General features: G+C 52.2%; 1 protein-coding gene across 6 annotated transcripts in view; it reads right to left on the bottom strand.

Annotated features, from left to right (window-relative positions):
- The window catches only part of ACOX2 (acyl-CoA oxidase 2), a 35932-nt gene extending 26824 nt beyond the window's left edge, over nt 1–9108 (bottom strand). Inside the window, exons 1-8 of one of the 6 annotated variants that reach the window (XM_060161437.1) lie at nt 9044–9108; nt 6844–7026; nt 6254–6416; nt 5892–6043; nt 5366–5473; nt 3104–3223; nt 2664–2779; nt 1812–1984 (exon numbers count right to left, since the gene is read on the bottom strand). In XM_060161437.1, the coding sequence (XP_060017420.1) occupies nt 1812–1984; nt 2664–2779; nt 3104–3223; nt 5366–5473; nt 5892–6043; nt 6254–6416; nt 6844–7003 (992 nt within the window). In that variant the 5' untranslated portion in view covers nt 7004–7026; nt 9044–9108. Of the gene's footprint in view, nt 1–1811; nt 1985–2663; nt 2780–3103; nt 3224–5365; nt 5474–5891; nt 6044–6164; nt 6417–6843; nt 7096–9043 lie in introns of those variants that run through there. The other 5 variants (XM_060161439.1, XM_060161438.1, XM_060161436.1 and 2 more) reach the window with 5 other exon arrangements.
- Nucleotides 9109–12307: the final 3199 nt, after the last annotated feature.

The following is a 12307-nucleotide window of genomic DNA, read 5'->3' as shown; positions in this document are numbered from 1 at the left end:
TTACAGTATACGCACCGTATTAACCTGCTAAAAATCTGGAAAGTTCTGAATTCCAACAGATCTGGCCTCAAGGATTTTTGGTGAGGGGTTGTGGCCCTGAAGCCCTGATTATTTGAACCTTGACCTTTCACTGTCCAGGTGCATGTGCTGTGTGCTGGGAAATATGTGGAACCTAATTGATAATTGAGGATGTGAACTTGGGTTGGATGGAATTCCGAGGTAGGGTTTGCACCCGCCTTGTCCGTTGCTGTGTTCTCAGTGCTGGAGACTCTGTTCAGCATTAGGGGCCTTCGGTAACTATTAGTGGATTGAAACAGAGTGTGAATGTGAGACGCCTCCCGTGGCTGATGGGGAGAAACCTGGTGTCTCTTCTCTGGGCCAGCAGCCCCTCACCTGGACATGTACTATTATAACCATCCCAGTCTTATGCAACCCAGAAGACTGGGCTCCGACAGGATATCATTGGCAATACCTCCTTCCCAGCTCCCCTGTCCCCCAGAGAAGACTCCCTCAGCCCAGGATTCTGAAGCCAGGCTGGCTGAGGGTGATTTGGGTTTGCCAGTAAAGGACCCTGGGCTGAGGGCCTGGCATGCTTCACTGCATTTCAGCCCTAGCACCACCCTGGAAGAGCGTTTTTGTCACGCCCATTTAGTTGACGAGGAAGCTGAGGGACAAAGAGGTGGGGTGGCTAATCTAAGCTCCCGGAAGTGGCGGAGCTGAGGGTGGCACCGGGTCTGCCTGGTGTTCGACCCTCAGCCCGTTTTGCGTTAGAGAACTCTGGATCCTTGAGCCCATGGTGTGGAATACCACCGGCCTCTTGAGCCAGACATCCTCAAGTTCCAGTCCTGGTAACCTCACTCTTTCCTTTACAAGTGAGAAGATAGGCCCAGAGAGGGCAAAGGACTTGCCAAGGGGCGCTTACTATAGTTGGGGCGAGAACTGCCAGGTTAAAGCTCATCTCTGCTCCATGAGTTCGGTCAGTTATGCTGTGTCCAGCCCCACCCTCTCTCCCTGTGCTCATGCTGCGGCCCCATACGCCCAGGCTCCAGTTTGCTGCATGCTGGGCATGTGCCCATTTGGGACATATTTATCCTCAAAAATTATTTGTTTACCTAAAATTGAAATGTAACTGGCAGTCCTGTATTTTTATTTGCTGAATCTGATAACCTTGTGTGTGTGTGTGTGCACATGCGTGTGTACACATACTCACATCAAAGCAGAGGGTACGGCGAGCCCTTTGGTGCCATGGAGTAGAGCTGTTAGCCAGACAGAACCACATACAACAAAATGGGTGCAGACGTGGACATACCATGGTCAGATGTTGGCAGTCACAACCAGACAGAATCAACTGTAGCCAAATACAGTCTGACGTGACAGCTGGGTTTTTCCAGACACAGTCACTCACTGGGCAGACAGAACAATCTCGGGAGCCCCATTCACCCACAGCTTGGTGCCCAGCCGATCCAGATACACTCAGCCAGTCACAGCCATACCCAACTGGGAAACAGTCCGAGGTTGTTGGACAGACTGAGTCAGATCTGGTGGTACAGGGCCAGAGACACAAGATCACACAGAGCCTGATGGGGCCAGACACTGACAGACATAGGTTGGGCCAGCTGGTCAGCCTGGATTAGAGAGAGCCAGATAGAGACCCCACAGACCCGATGGGCCAGGTCCAGGCGGATGTGTGTGCAAGGGGGGGGTAACGTGTGCTCCCAGCACCCCACTCTGGCAGAGGGTTGGTGTCAGTGGGTAGGCACTGTGGGATCGAGGTAGCCCTGACTGCGGTGGCTCCTCTGGGCGCTGCTTGCCTGGGCCGGAGCCGGGATTGGTGGCGTATGACGGAGTAGCGGATGGCAATGACACAGGCCTTCTGCAGCAGTGGTATGACCTCGTTTGACAGCATGTCCACCCGCACCACCACCATGCTGAGGTAGTTGCTCTTTGCTGTTCCGAGCTTGATGTAGGTACCATCTGGCAAGACCTGGTAGACCAAGGACAGGCAGTGGGTCTGAGTCAGGGCTCCCCAGCCTTCCCCACACCCAGAACTGTGGCCCTCCATGCCCTGAAAGCACCACGGTCCTCAAACTGCTCACCCGGGATAGACACAGCCAGCCGCCAGCCAGAATGTGCTGGCGTGGCCACGCTGATTCTTAAAACTGAAACGCTCCTGTGCTTGTTGCTACATAGCCGCTGCCCAAGTGTCTTAGTTCACTGCTCCTCTCCTGTGACACCCCAGACCTCCCCACAGTCCACAGCTCCCCACACTTCCATGGTAACGCCTGGCAAAATGGAGACCTCCAGAACGTCCTCCAGCACTTGGCTGCTGGCTGTGCAGTGACTGGCTGTGTCCAGGCTGCGCTGTAGGTCGATATGCACATCGTCCTCAGCCCGTTCCTCTTTTCCTCAGATTGCCTTGCCACCCCACGAGGTGAGCATTTACCCATGAGAACTCTGAGGTTCAGAGAGGCCACGTGACTGGCCCCAAATCATAAAGCTCCTAAGCTGGGGTTTTACTCAGGTCTGTGGGACAGCAGAGCCTCTCTGGGAGGAGTGCCCCAAACTCAGCTCTGTAGAGAAGGGCCCGGAGGCAGCAGCAGTCTACAGGGTGCCTCTGTCCCCTCTCCAGGCAGTGCAGGCTTGCAGCCTCCCCAGGACCCCACCTGTGCAAAGCGGCTCAGCATGTTCTCCCTGGGGATGCGCACATGGTCCAGTTGCAGGAAGCCATTATCCGAGTGGTCAAAGTCCATCTTGGGCCCAATGTCTCCAACGGTGATTCCTAGGAGGAGACAGAGGTAGGAATGTCCATCATTTGAGTGCTTGTGTGTTAGGTACCAACACCCACATTCCAGCTCATCTGAGCCTGCCAGCAGCCTGTGACATTGGGGTTATCATACCTGTTTGCAGGTGACCAAGCTGAGGTCAGGTGCTGGGCCTTGCTCATAGTCATCAAGCCAGTTAGCGCCAGGCCTGTACAACTGGACCCCTCCCTGCCCAAGGGAGACATGCCCCAGTTTCTCCCATGGACCTCTGGGGCCCCCAGGACAGGGAGTCCTGGTGGGGTCTCCTGGCAGGGGTCCTGGAGGAAGCAGCATGAGCTTACCGGGCAGTGGACTGTGGTCCTCGAGACTCCGGATGGGCACAATAAAGGCATGCATGCCCTGCTGGGCTCCTGAGCAGATCAGCTGGGCCTGGACCAGGGCATGGGTGGCCGACCGTCCCACTGAGGGTAGAGAGGTGAGAAGCCCAGCGTGATCCCTGATGTACAGAGCAGGCAGGCTAACCCTCCCCATCAGGACCCTGGGTGTGGGCCTAGTCTGTGAGGACCAGTGTGGTGGTACGGGAAGGGCAGGACACTCTGTGAGGCTGGAATGGGGCTTTGTTTGAACTACCTTGGAGGGTGTGGGTCAGGGGAGGATGCACGAGGAGCCTGGAGGACAAAGGGTGTTTTCTAGGGGAGCCGCACAGGACAGGGTATGCAAGGCAGAGGGAACAGCCTGCTCAGAAGCTTGAGGACTGGACTGGCTTGGTGGGGCCAGGCAGCGGAGGTGGTGGCATCCAGGGCAGCCAAGGGGTGCTTGGTCAGGATACCCCTTGATTCATAAGGCCTTTACTCGTCCTTGGAAATGACTGGAACCATCCAGAGAGCTTTAATGTGAGTGTCTGGCTCTAGAATGCACTGGGTTGGTGGCTGGAGATACAGGGGGGTTCTGTCTAAACGTCAGGTTTGTATAGGAACCACCCTACGATACACAGGCAGGATCCCCATGGGCTAGGGAAGGCTCAAGGAGGCTGATGGAGATCTTGAGGGGACGAAAGCCCTCTATGCCCTCTGGCCGCTCTTTCTTCCAAAGGCAAAGCTTGACAAAGGCTATGGATTTTAATGAAATCACCCCAAATGGAGCAATCTGGAAAAGCTCTGCGTCTTTTAAAACTTGGTCTTACTACAGTCTTTTGACTGAAGTGTGTGCTCTTGAGTCATTTCCTTTGGAATCAAGGAGACAGGATTTTTATATCATAGCTGCTGGGGTACGTATGTCAGGATCTGTGGTCAGAACATGGGTCCCAAGTCATAGGGAGATGTGTGCATTGCTGCCCACCCTAGCAGATGGGCACCTTTGAGACCTCAAAAAGTCCCTGTTCACAAAGAGGGGGAACTACCCCCAAAGAGCCAAACAAACCTAGCAGCGACTTGCAAAGGGCACTGTGAAATAAACAAGCTTGCTTTTTTTCTGTCCTCAAAAACTTATTAATGACTCTCTCTGCCATCAGCCTAATGATATGAATACAGACAGCTAGCATTTACCAAAATCCAGGTGGTACCGCCCCTGTGCTGGTGCTTTGCGGTCTTTGCAGGGCAGGTAAGCTGAAGTCCCATTTTCCAGAAAAGGAAACTGAGGCTCAGAGAACGGAGTGATGTGCTCAAGGTCACTGGCCTGAACGGGGCAGAGCCCGGGTTTGAACCCTGCCTGATTTCAAAGGTGGTTTCTTTTTTTCTGCAGTTTTGTCAGTGGTCATTGATCACCACGCCCCACCTCCCCGCCCCGAGCATCGCTCTCTTATTTCTCTGGCCTGTCTCTCCACTTCTCTCTCCTTCTCTCAGTCTTTCTCCCTCTCTGCTTGTCTCTCACCTCTCCCTCCCTCTCTTTCTGCTTTAGTTGGACTCCTCACACTTGTTGAATTTTTTTTTCCCATATAAGTGTTCACCTAGCGTGTCCCCAAGTGCCACAGATGTATCCTCAGAGATGTATTCTCAAATCAGAGGAAGAGGGCCCTGGTGGAACCCTGCTCCTTGGGGCTTGGCAAATCACTGAGACTGGGAAGCACGGTGGGTGCGGCCTGCACCTGGTGGCCACAGGGGGTGGTGTGGCACCGGTGGCTTGATTGGCGCTGGGGGTGGGCCTGAGCCCTTCTGAGTGTCTGGAGCAGGGGAAGGGAGGGACGGTTTTTCGCATTGACTGTACCCGTGTGCTGGCTGGTGGCAAGCTTAATCATTAACTTGGGAGATGAGAGGAACAGGGGCTGTGGCGAGTGCTGTGTGTGGAGGGCGTGGGGGCAGTGTGCGTGTGAGAGAGACCTTGACCGTCAGCCCCCAAAGTTTGGGTCAGTTTCCTCAGCTATTTCAAAGTTCCCTTGGCGGCCTCTCAGCCACTCACTGATGAAATTCTTCGTATCCCACCTGTTTTACTACATAAGAACCTGGGGCTCAGGGAGACGTATTCACTTGCCCAAGGTCACCAGCCTAGAACAGGGAATCAACCTGAGGTCTGTTGAACATCAGAGTCAGTGCTATTCTGCGGTCCAGCTTTGTTCTCCTTGGGGGCAGATGGCGGGGGTTGGGGGGATGAAGGGATACTATACTCACGGTCCCCAGGCCACCATTTGATGGCAGTCAGCGTGGGGCTGTGCAGCACAAACTCCTGGGTAGCTGCATCGTAGGTGGCTTCAGTCTCCAGGCCCTGAAGATATGTCCCTGGGCATCAAGGAGGGGAGTTAGACATTGGGCCATGGTTGGAATCTCACCGGGGGCGCAGTGTCTAGGTAGGCCTGGAGCCCCCAGGCATCAGTGCAGTATGGAGTCGGGGTAGCTCCCAGCTGTACTCACAGGCATTTCTCTCCTTTCACTGGTGGGCTCTTTGGGGGACACATGGCCAGCCCATGATAGGGAATGGTGGCTGACATTTCCAGAAGGAACACCTTGCCTCACCACTAGATCATACAATATGTTCATGTAAATTAGAAAAAATCACCCCCTCCTCAAGACCTTTAACTGCCACCTGCTGTAACATCTTCATATTAAATATATAAATTTATGACTAGTGAGATGTGAATGGGCCCTCTGGAACTGTGCAGTGCACACCTGTACACTGCACCCAGCAGCCCTGGCTCACCGTGCCCCAGTTCTGTCTGGGCGTATGTCGCAAGGATCTGTAACTTGTTGCAGAGTGGGTCCCACTTGGCAATCTGCTCCTCTGAGCCGAGGCTCCTGAGTGCTTTCTGGAAGACGAATTGTAATGCTAAGCCCAGATCTCCAGAAAGGCTTCTGTAGGGGAGAGACACAGTGGTTGAACAGCCCATTGGAGACAAGGGCCCCGGTACCCTCAGGCTGGCAGGGTGCAGGAGGGAAGGGGCACCTGATAGCCTTCTTTCCCAACAGGTAGTACCTTTGTTGGGGAAAATAGCTCATGGGCTGGGTTTTCTGGGGGGTCCCAGGTGAATTCCTCTCTGGTGGGGTTGCCCTGGGTGTGAGCACCTGTTAACGTAATATAATTCACGACTGTCTTCAGACCAGCCCAGGCGCTGTGCTAACATCTGGACGTGGAATTTCTTCTTAATGGCGGCTTCATAACGTTCATTCTGGGTCATGAAATAATTATCCTTCAGGCTAAGCTCTGGGTCACTGTGGATGATGCTTTCTGTCAGGGACAGAGAACAGAGAGAGGGCTTAGAGTCCTGGGTGAGGTTCCTGGTACCTTCAAATCTTCCCATCCACTTGCCTCATGGATGTGGAAAGGAAGTCAGACATTGCTGTCATTTTACAGATGCAATGAATGAGGTCCAGAGGTGGCAAAGTGACATGCCCAAGGTTACAAAGCCATGCAGTGGAAGAATAAGGACTCTATCCAGGTCTTCTGCTGCCTAGGACTCTTCTATCCCTCAGAGGGGCTCAGGAAATATTGACATGTTAAAGATGCCTTCATAGTCCAAAAGAATGAATCTCTAATAGTGGAATTTTGAGAGCAGGGTTTGTTATTTGAAGGTGGGACTGCTATTGAGGGACTCTTCTTCCAAGAAAAGCGTATGGACACGAAGCAGACGCTCCATTCCCCAGCCTCCTCTTACCGACTTTCCTCCGGAGCGCAGTGTTCTGGGCCCCTCCGTCAAGGATGTTGGTGAGCTCTTCCACGCAGAAGGACTGCACGTGCCTCTCGCGCTCTATGTCAGGGTGCACTTGCCTGCTCCAGGTGTCCCCCATTGACACTCGGTGCACTGGACTGCCCATCCTAGCCCGGGTCTGCCTGGTGTCTGAGAAGAGAGACTTGTGGCCTGGGTGCTCTGAGCCTTGGGCTGTGCTTAACCTGTGTGCAGGAGGAACTGCCCAGGGCTGAGTGTCAGCTGAGGCCTGCTTTGGAGGAAAGCAACCTCCCTTAAATGCTCGTGTGCCACTCCACCCCCGCACTCTCCCCTGTGGCCCTTGGCTGTGTACCAGGCACTGTCCAGGACTGTATGTAGTAACTGCTCAGTAAACAGTAGTTCAGTGCGTTCTAGCCAAGATTTGGACAGGGTCTGATTGCCTGGGGGAAATTCTCACATAAAGTCATTGAAGGTCACGTACGAAGAAATTCATGTTAGAGAGGTTAAGTGCATGGCCTCTAGCTGCACAGCTACTGCTGGCCAGGGGTTGGCCCGGGTCCGACCACAGAACACATGCTCTGTCCATGCTACAGCCGCACGTGGGGGGCTAAGTCCCAGGCTCGTATGGCCCATTTCCGTGAGCCTTGAGGGATACTGCGGAGCTGAGGGGAGGAAGCTTGCCCCTTGCCTGTGCCACGTTCCCCCGGGACCCCTGTGTGTCCTCCACAGCCACGGTGGGCCCTGCGTCCTTCACAGCAAACCCTCAGCCTCTCAGAGCCCCTGTTTCCCCACAGCCCGGCGACCAGCAGGTATAGTCCTTTCTACTTCTCGAGTCTCTCAGATCCATTTGTTCCATCCATTCCCTTGGCTACCACCTCGGCCACCTTCGTCGCTCGCCTGGCCTCAGTGCCTCTCATCTGCTCTTTAGGGTGAGCTCCTAAACTGCGGTCACGTTGTTGACCTCGTACCCTGCTGGGAGTCTGGTGCTTGGGGCCGGCTGTTTGTTGTATGGAGTCCATGCCCTCTGCCATCTCACCGCCTCTCGCCCCTTGCCCCGTATCCACCCACTCCGCCTACCCAGGCCCCCTCTCCCTCTCCTCCTGCCCTTTGCCCCCGCTGTTTCCCCTGGTGTTCCTAGTGAGCCCCAGCCTCCAGGGCCACCTCCTCTAAGAAGCCTTCCCGATGGCAGTGCCCCCTGGGAGAACCGAGCAGCCCTTCGGTGCCCCCACTGGGTGCTATTAGAGTGGACAATAGGAGCAATTCCTCATTCAGTCGAATGTCCCTGTCCCAAGGCAGTGAGTGCCTGGGGAGGCCAGCTCTGCTTTTGTGGGGTCCCAAGAGCCTGCAGGTGGCCACTATTTTGATTCCTGTTCTTCTCCACCACAACCCTGCAGATACACTGCTGTCGTTACAAGTATTTTATAGAGAGGACAGCAGCCTCGGGAAGAGAGGAGACTTTGTAACGTCACGCAGCCACACGTACGATAGCACATGGGATTCATCCACAGGCTTACAAACCGACACCCCTAAGTGGGCAACAGGGCTGTGGGATGCTGACAAAGGGCCTGGCACATTCAAGGAGCGCCCCCGTCAGCTGCCCCCTGGATCCCTGCAAGGCCTTCTAGCCTGTCTCCTCTCTCCCTGCGTCTTCCTCCTGCGCTCTAACTGCCGCTGCGTCCTTGCTGTGCTCCAACACCCAGGCCTCGCCCCTCACCCTCCAGCCTCTAGAGGCCAGGGCTGTGTGCTCTGCCTGGAACACTCCTTCCCCAATGTGCCCATGGCTCCCTCACTACCTCTGCAAGTCCTTCATCAGTGCCACCTTCTCAGTGAGGCCCACCTGACCACCCTCTTTAAAATCCCGAGCCCCTTCCCCCAGCATTCCCAGTCTCCCTCACTCTGCTCTTTTCTCTTTTCACTTATCGTAACATAATTTGCTCCTTTGCTATGTTTTTGTTTATTGCTGTCTCTACCTACTTAAAGGGAAACTCCAAGAGGGCCAGGATCTTTGTCACATTCGTGCTGTGGCTCCCACACTTAGCACAGGGCCCAGCTCACAGGTGGCGTCTAGGAAATAGGGGTCGACTGGAAGAAGGCAGCTCTCAGAGTCAGTAGGAGTTGCGGGGAGGGTGCAGCCCTCAGGAGCCTCCCAGTCCCTCCCGGACCCTATGGCCCGGTTCACCCGACTCACCTCTGTCCTGTGTCTGCACAGTCGGCCTGGCCTGGCCTCTAGCTGCAGGCCTAGGCCTCTCACGGGTGGCCCGGCCCCTTTCTCCTCCCCTGGAGGGGCGCGGCCTGGCAGGCCCTCGGCTCCCAGCTCTCCCTGGTTGAGCTCATTGCATGTACTCTCCTGTCCCCCTGCCTCCCTCTGGTGGTTGTGACCGCGCTGTGCCTGGTCGGGGGCTACCCTGGGAGATTGCTAGGAGGGTGTGAAGCAGGATAGATAGCTCAGCACGAGGCTGGCTGGGCAGCTTAGTGAGTGCCAGCTACCGAGCCTCTGTCTCTCCCTTTCTCTCCCTGCCTATCCGGCCCGCCTCCCAGAGCCTGTGCTGGTCAGATGCACACACATTCACTCTGCAGAAAGAAACACCACAGGCCTCTACCCGGAGTCCAGACACCTGGGTTCAAATCCTGGAGGTATGACTCTGAGTTACCTCCCCTCTCTAAGCTTCCCTTGCCTTAACTATAACTCACAGGGTATGAAGGAAAGCTCTTGATAAACTGTAAAGCCCCAAGCATTTGTAACTTGAGAGTATTACTGTTTTCTTAGCTCCCCATGAGAGAATTTCTTAATTCCCAGGAGTGATGTTTAATGGTAGAATTTCCTGCTCTGTGTGGCAGGGTGCTGGTGAGAGTTCTGTGGGCAGGTGTGTGAGGGTTTGGGTTGCACAGGATGCACTGATTTGGTTACGCGTCAATATTTATTTTTGAATGTCCACAGTGATCTAAGCACTGGGGCACAGCAGGAAGCCCAAACCACAGAAAACAAAGCTATACTAGTCCCCTGCCCTTGGGAACCTTCCAGGCTGGGGTCAGGGGGGCTGCTGGAGAGACAGATCATCACAGTAGGAATGGGCAGGAAAACCTAGCGGGATACTCACAGCCACTTCTAATGAACTTAGAACTTTTTTGAACTTAAAACCTTCTTGCCCTCTCTTCCTGCTACCGAAGTTCCCAGGGCCTTCCCGCTTTACCTGTCCAGCTCCTGTGTCTTTTCATCTCACTACAATGTCACACTCTTTTGGGAAGTCACCCCAGTCTGGATTAGAAGCTCCTGGCCTTGCCTTCTTAGCTCCAAACTTTTGCACTTTATAGTATAATAAAATGTATAGATTTGGTCTTTGTCCCTGGTTCCTGGCACAGAGCTTCTAAAAAAATCCTTGTAATCTGCTGAGTGATAAGACTGTCTTTTTTGTCTGTGGCTGGGGGCCCACACATAGCTTCGAGATGGGGGCTTGTTGCCAGGAAGACCAAGCCTTAATTCGAGGGTTGGAACTTCAGTTCTCCCCCCCCCTCCCCCAGCCTCCGGGGAAGGAGAGATGCTGGAGATTGAGTTAATCACCAATGATTTAATCAATTATACCTACATAATGAAGCCTCGATAAAAATCCCTAAACAGTGGGGTTTGGGGAGCTTCTGAGTTAGTGAACACATACAGGTGCTGGGAGGGTGGCCTCCCAGCCATATCTTGTCCTATGCATCCCTCCCAATGGCTGTTCCTGAGTTGTGTCCTTTCTAATAAACCGGCAAATGCAAGTAAAGTGCTTCCCTGACTTCTGTGAGTCATTCTGGCAAATTATTGAAGCCGGGGCGGGGGTTATGGGAACCCCTGAATTTATAGCTGGTAGGTCAGAAGTACTGAGATTTGCAATTGTTGTCTGAAGTTGGGAGAGTCTTGTAGGACTGAGCCCTAAACCTGTGGGGATCTGCGCTAACTCCAAGACTTAGTGTCAGAATTGAATGTGGGACATCCAGTGTTGGGGAATCAGAGAATTGCTTGTTGCTGGAGTGGGAAGACTACACGTTTGGTGTCACAAGTGGTGGTAGAAAGAGACAACACACCCTTGGTATGCCCACAACAGTGGTGGCTATTTTTTTCTTTAATTATTGGTTTTTGTCTAAATCACCGGTGAAAGCAAGAACTGTGTTGTTCTTGGTCACCAATGCGGTCCCAGCCCCAGCCCCAGCCTAGGGCCTGGCCCAGGGTAGGCACTCAGCAAGTATTTGGTGGATGAATGAATAAACAAAGGTTGGCAGGAGCCATCAGGATTCTCTATCCCAAGGGCGTGGCCATGCTTGGGGAAGGACTCTGGAATTTTGGCACTTTTTAAAAAATTTGGTATTGACTCTTTTCTGCTTGAATTTTTTCCCTTTATTTATTTACTGTTTTAATTGAAGTATAGTTGATTTACAATGTTGTGTTAGTTTCAGGTTACAGCAAAGTGATTCAGTTATATATGTATGTGTGTGTGTGTGTGTATATATATATATATATATATATATATATATATATAAATCTATTCTTTTTCAGATTCTTTTCCGTTATAGATTATTAGCACCACGCTCTAACCAACTGAGCTAACAGGCCTGCGTTCCGTTATAGATTATTAAAAATATTGAATATAGTTCCCTGTGCTATACAGTAAACACTTGTTGGTTATCTATTTCATATATAGTAGTGTGTTTATGTTAATCCCATACTCCTAATTTATCCCTCCCCCTCTTTCCCCTTTGGTAACCATAAGTTTGTCTTCTATGTGTGTGAGTCTATTTCTGTTTTGTAAATAAGTTCATTTGTATCATTTTTTTTTTTTTAGTTTCCACATATAAGTGATATCATATGATATTTGTGTTTCTCTTTCTGACTTACTTCACTTAGTATGATAATCTCTAGGTCCATCCATGTTGCTGCAAATGGCATTACTTCATTACTTTTTAAGGCTGAGTAATATTCCATTGTATATATATACCACACCCTCTTTATCCACTCATCTGTCAAGGGACATTTTGGTTGCTTCCATGTCTTGGCTATTGTAAATAGTGCTGTTGTGAACACTGGGGTGCATGTATCTTTTCAAATTACAGTTTTCTCTGGATATATGCCCAGGAGTGGGATTGCGGGATCATATGGTAACTCTGTTTTTAGTTTTTTAAGGAACCTCCAGACTGTTCTCCATGTGGCTGCACCAGTTTACATTCCCACCAACAGTGTAAGAAGGTTCCTTTTTCTCCACACCCTCACCAGCGTTTATTATTTGTAGTCTTTTTGATGATGGCCATTCTGACTAGCATGAGGTGGTACCTCATTGTGGTTTTGGTTTGCATTTCCTTAATAATTAGCAATGTCAAGCATGTTTTCCAGTGCCTGTTGGCCATCTGTATCCCTTCTTTGGAGAAATGTGTATTTAGGTCTTCTGCCCACATTTTGATTGGGTTGTTTGTTTTTTCGATATTG

This window comes from Lagenorhynchus albirostris, chromosome 10 (assembly GCF_949774975.1).
Source record: "Lagenorhynchus albirostris chromosome 10, mLagAlb1.1, whole genome shotgun sequence".
NCBI lineage: Eukaryota > Metazoa > Chordata > Mammalia > Artiodactyla > Delphinidae > Lagenorhynchus > Lagenorhynchus albirostris.
The sequence above is the reverse complement of the archived record's forward strand: the minus strand, read 5'-3'. Positions and strand labels throughout refer to the sequence as shown.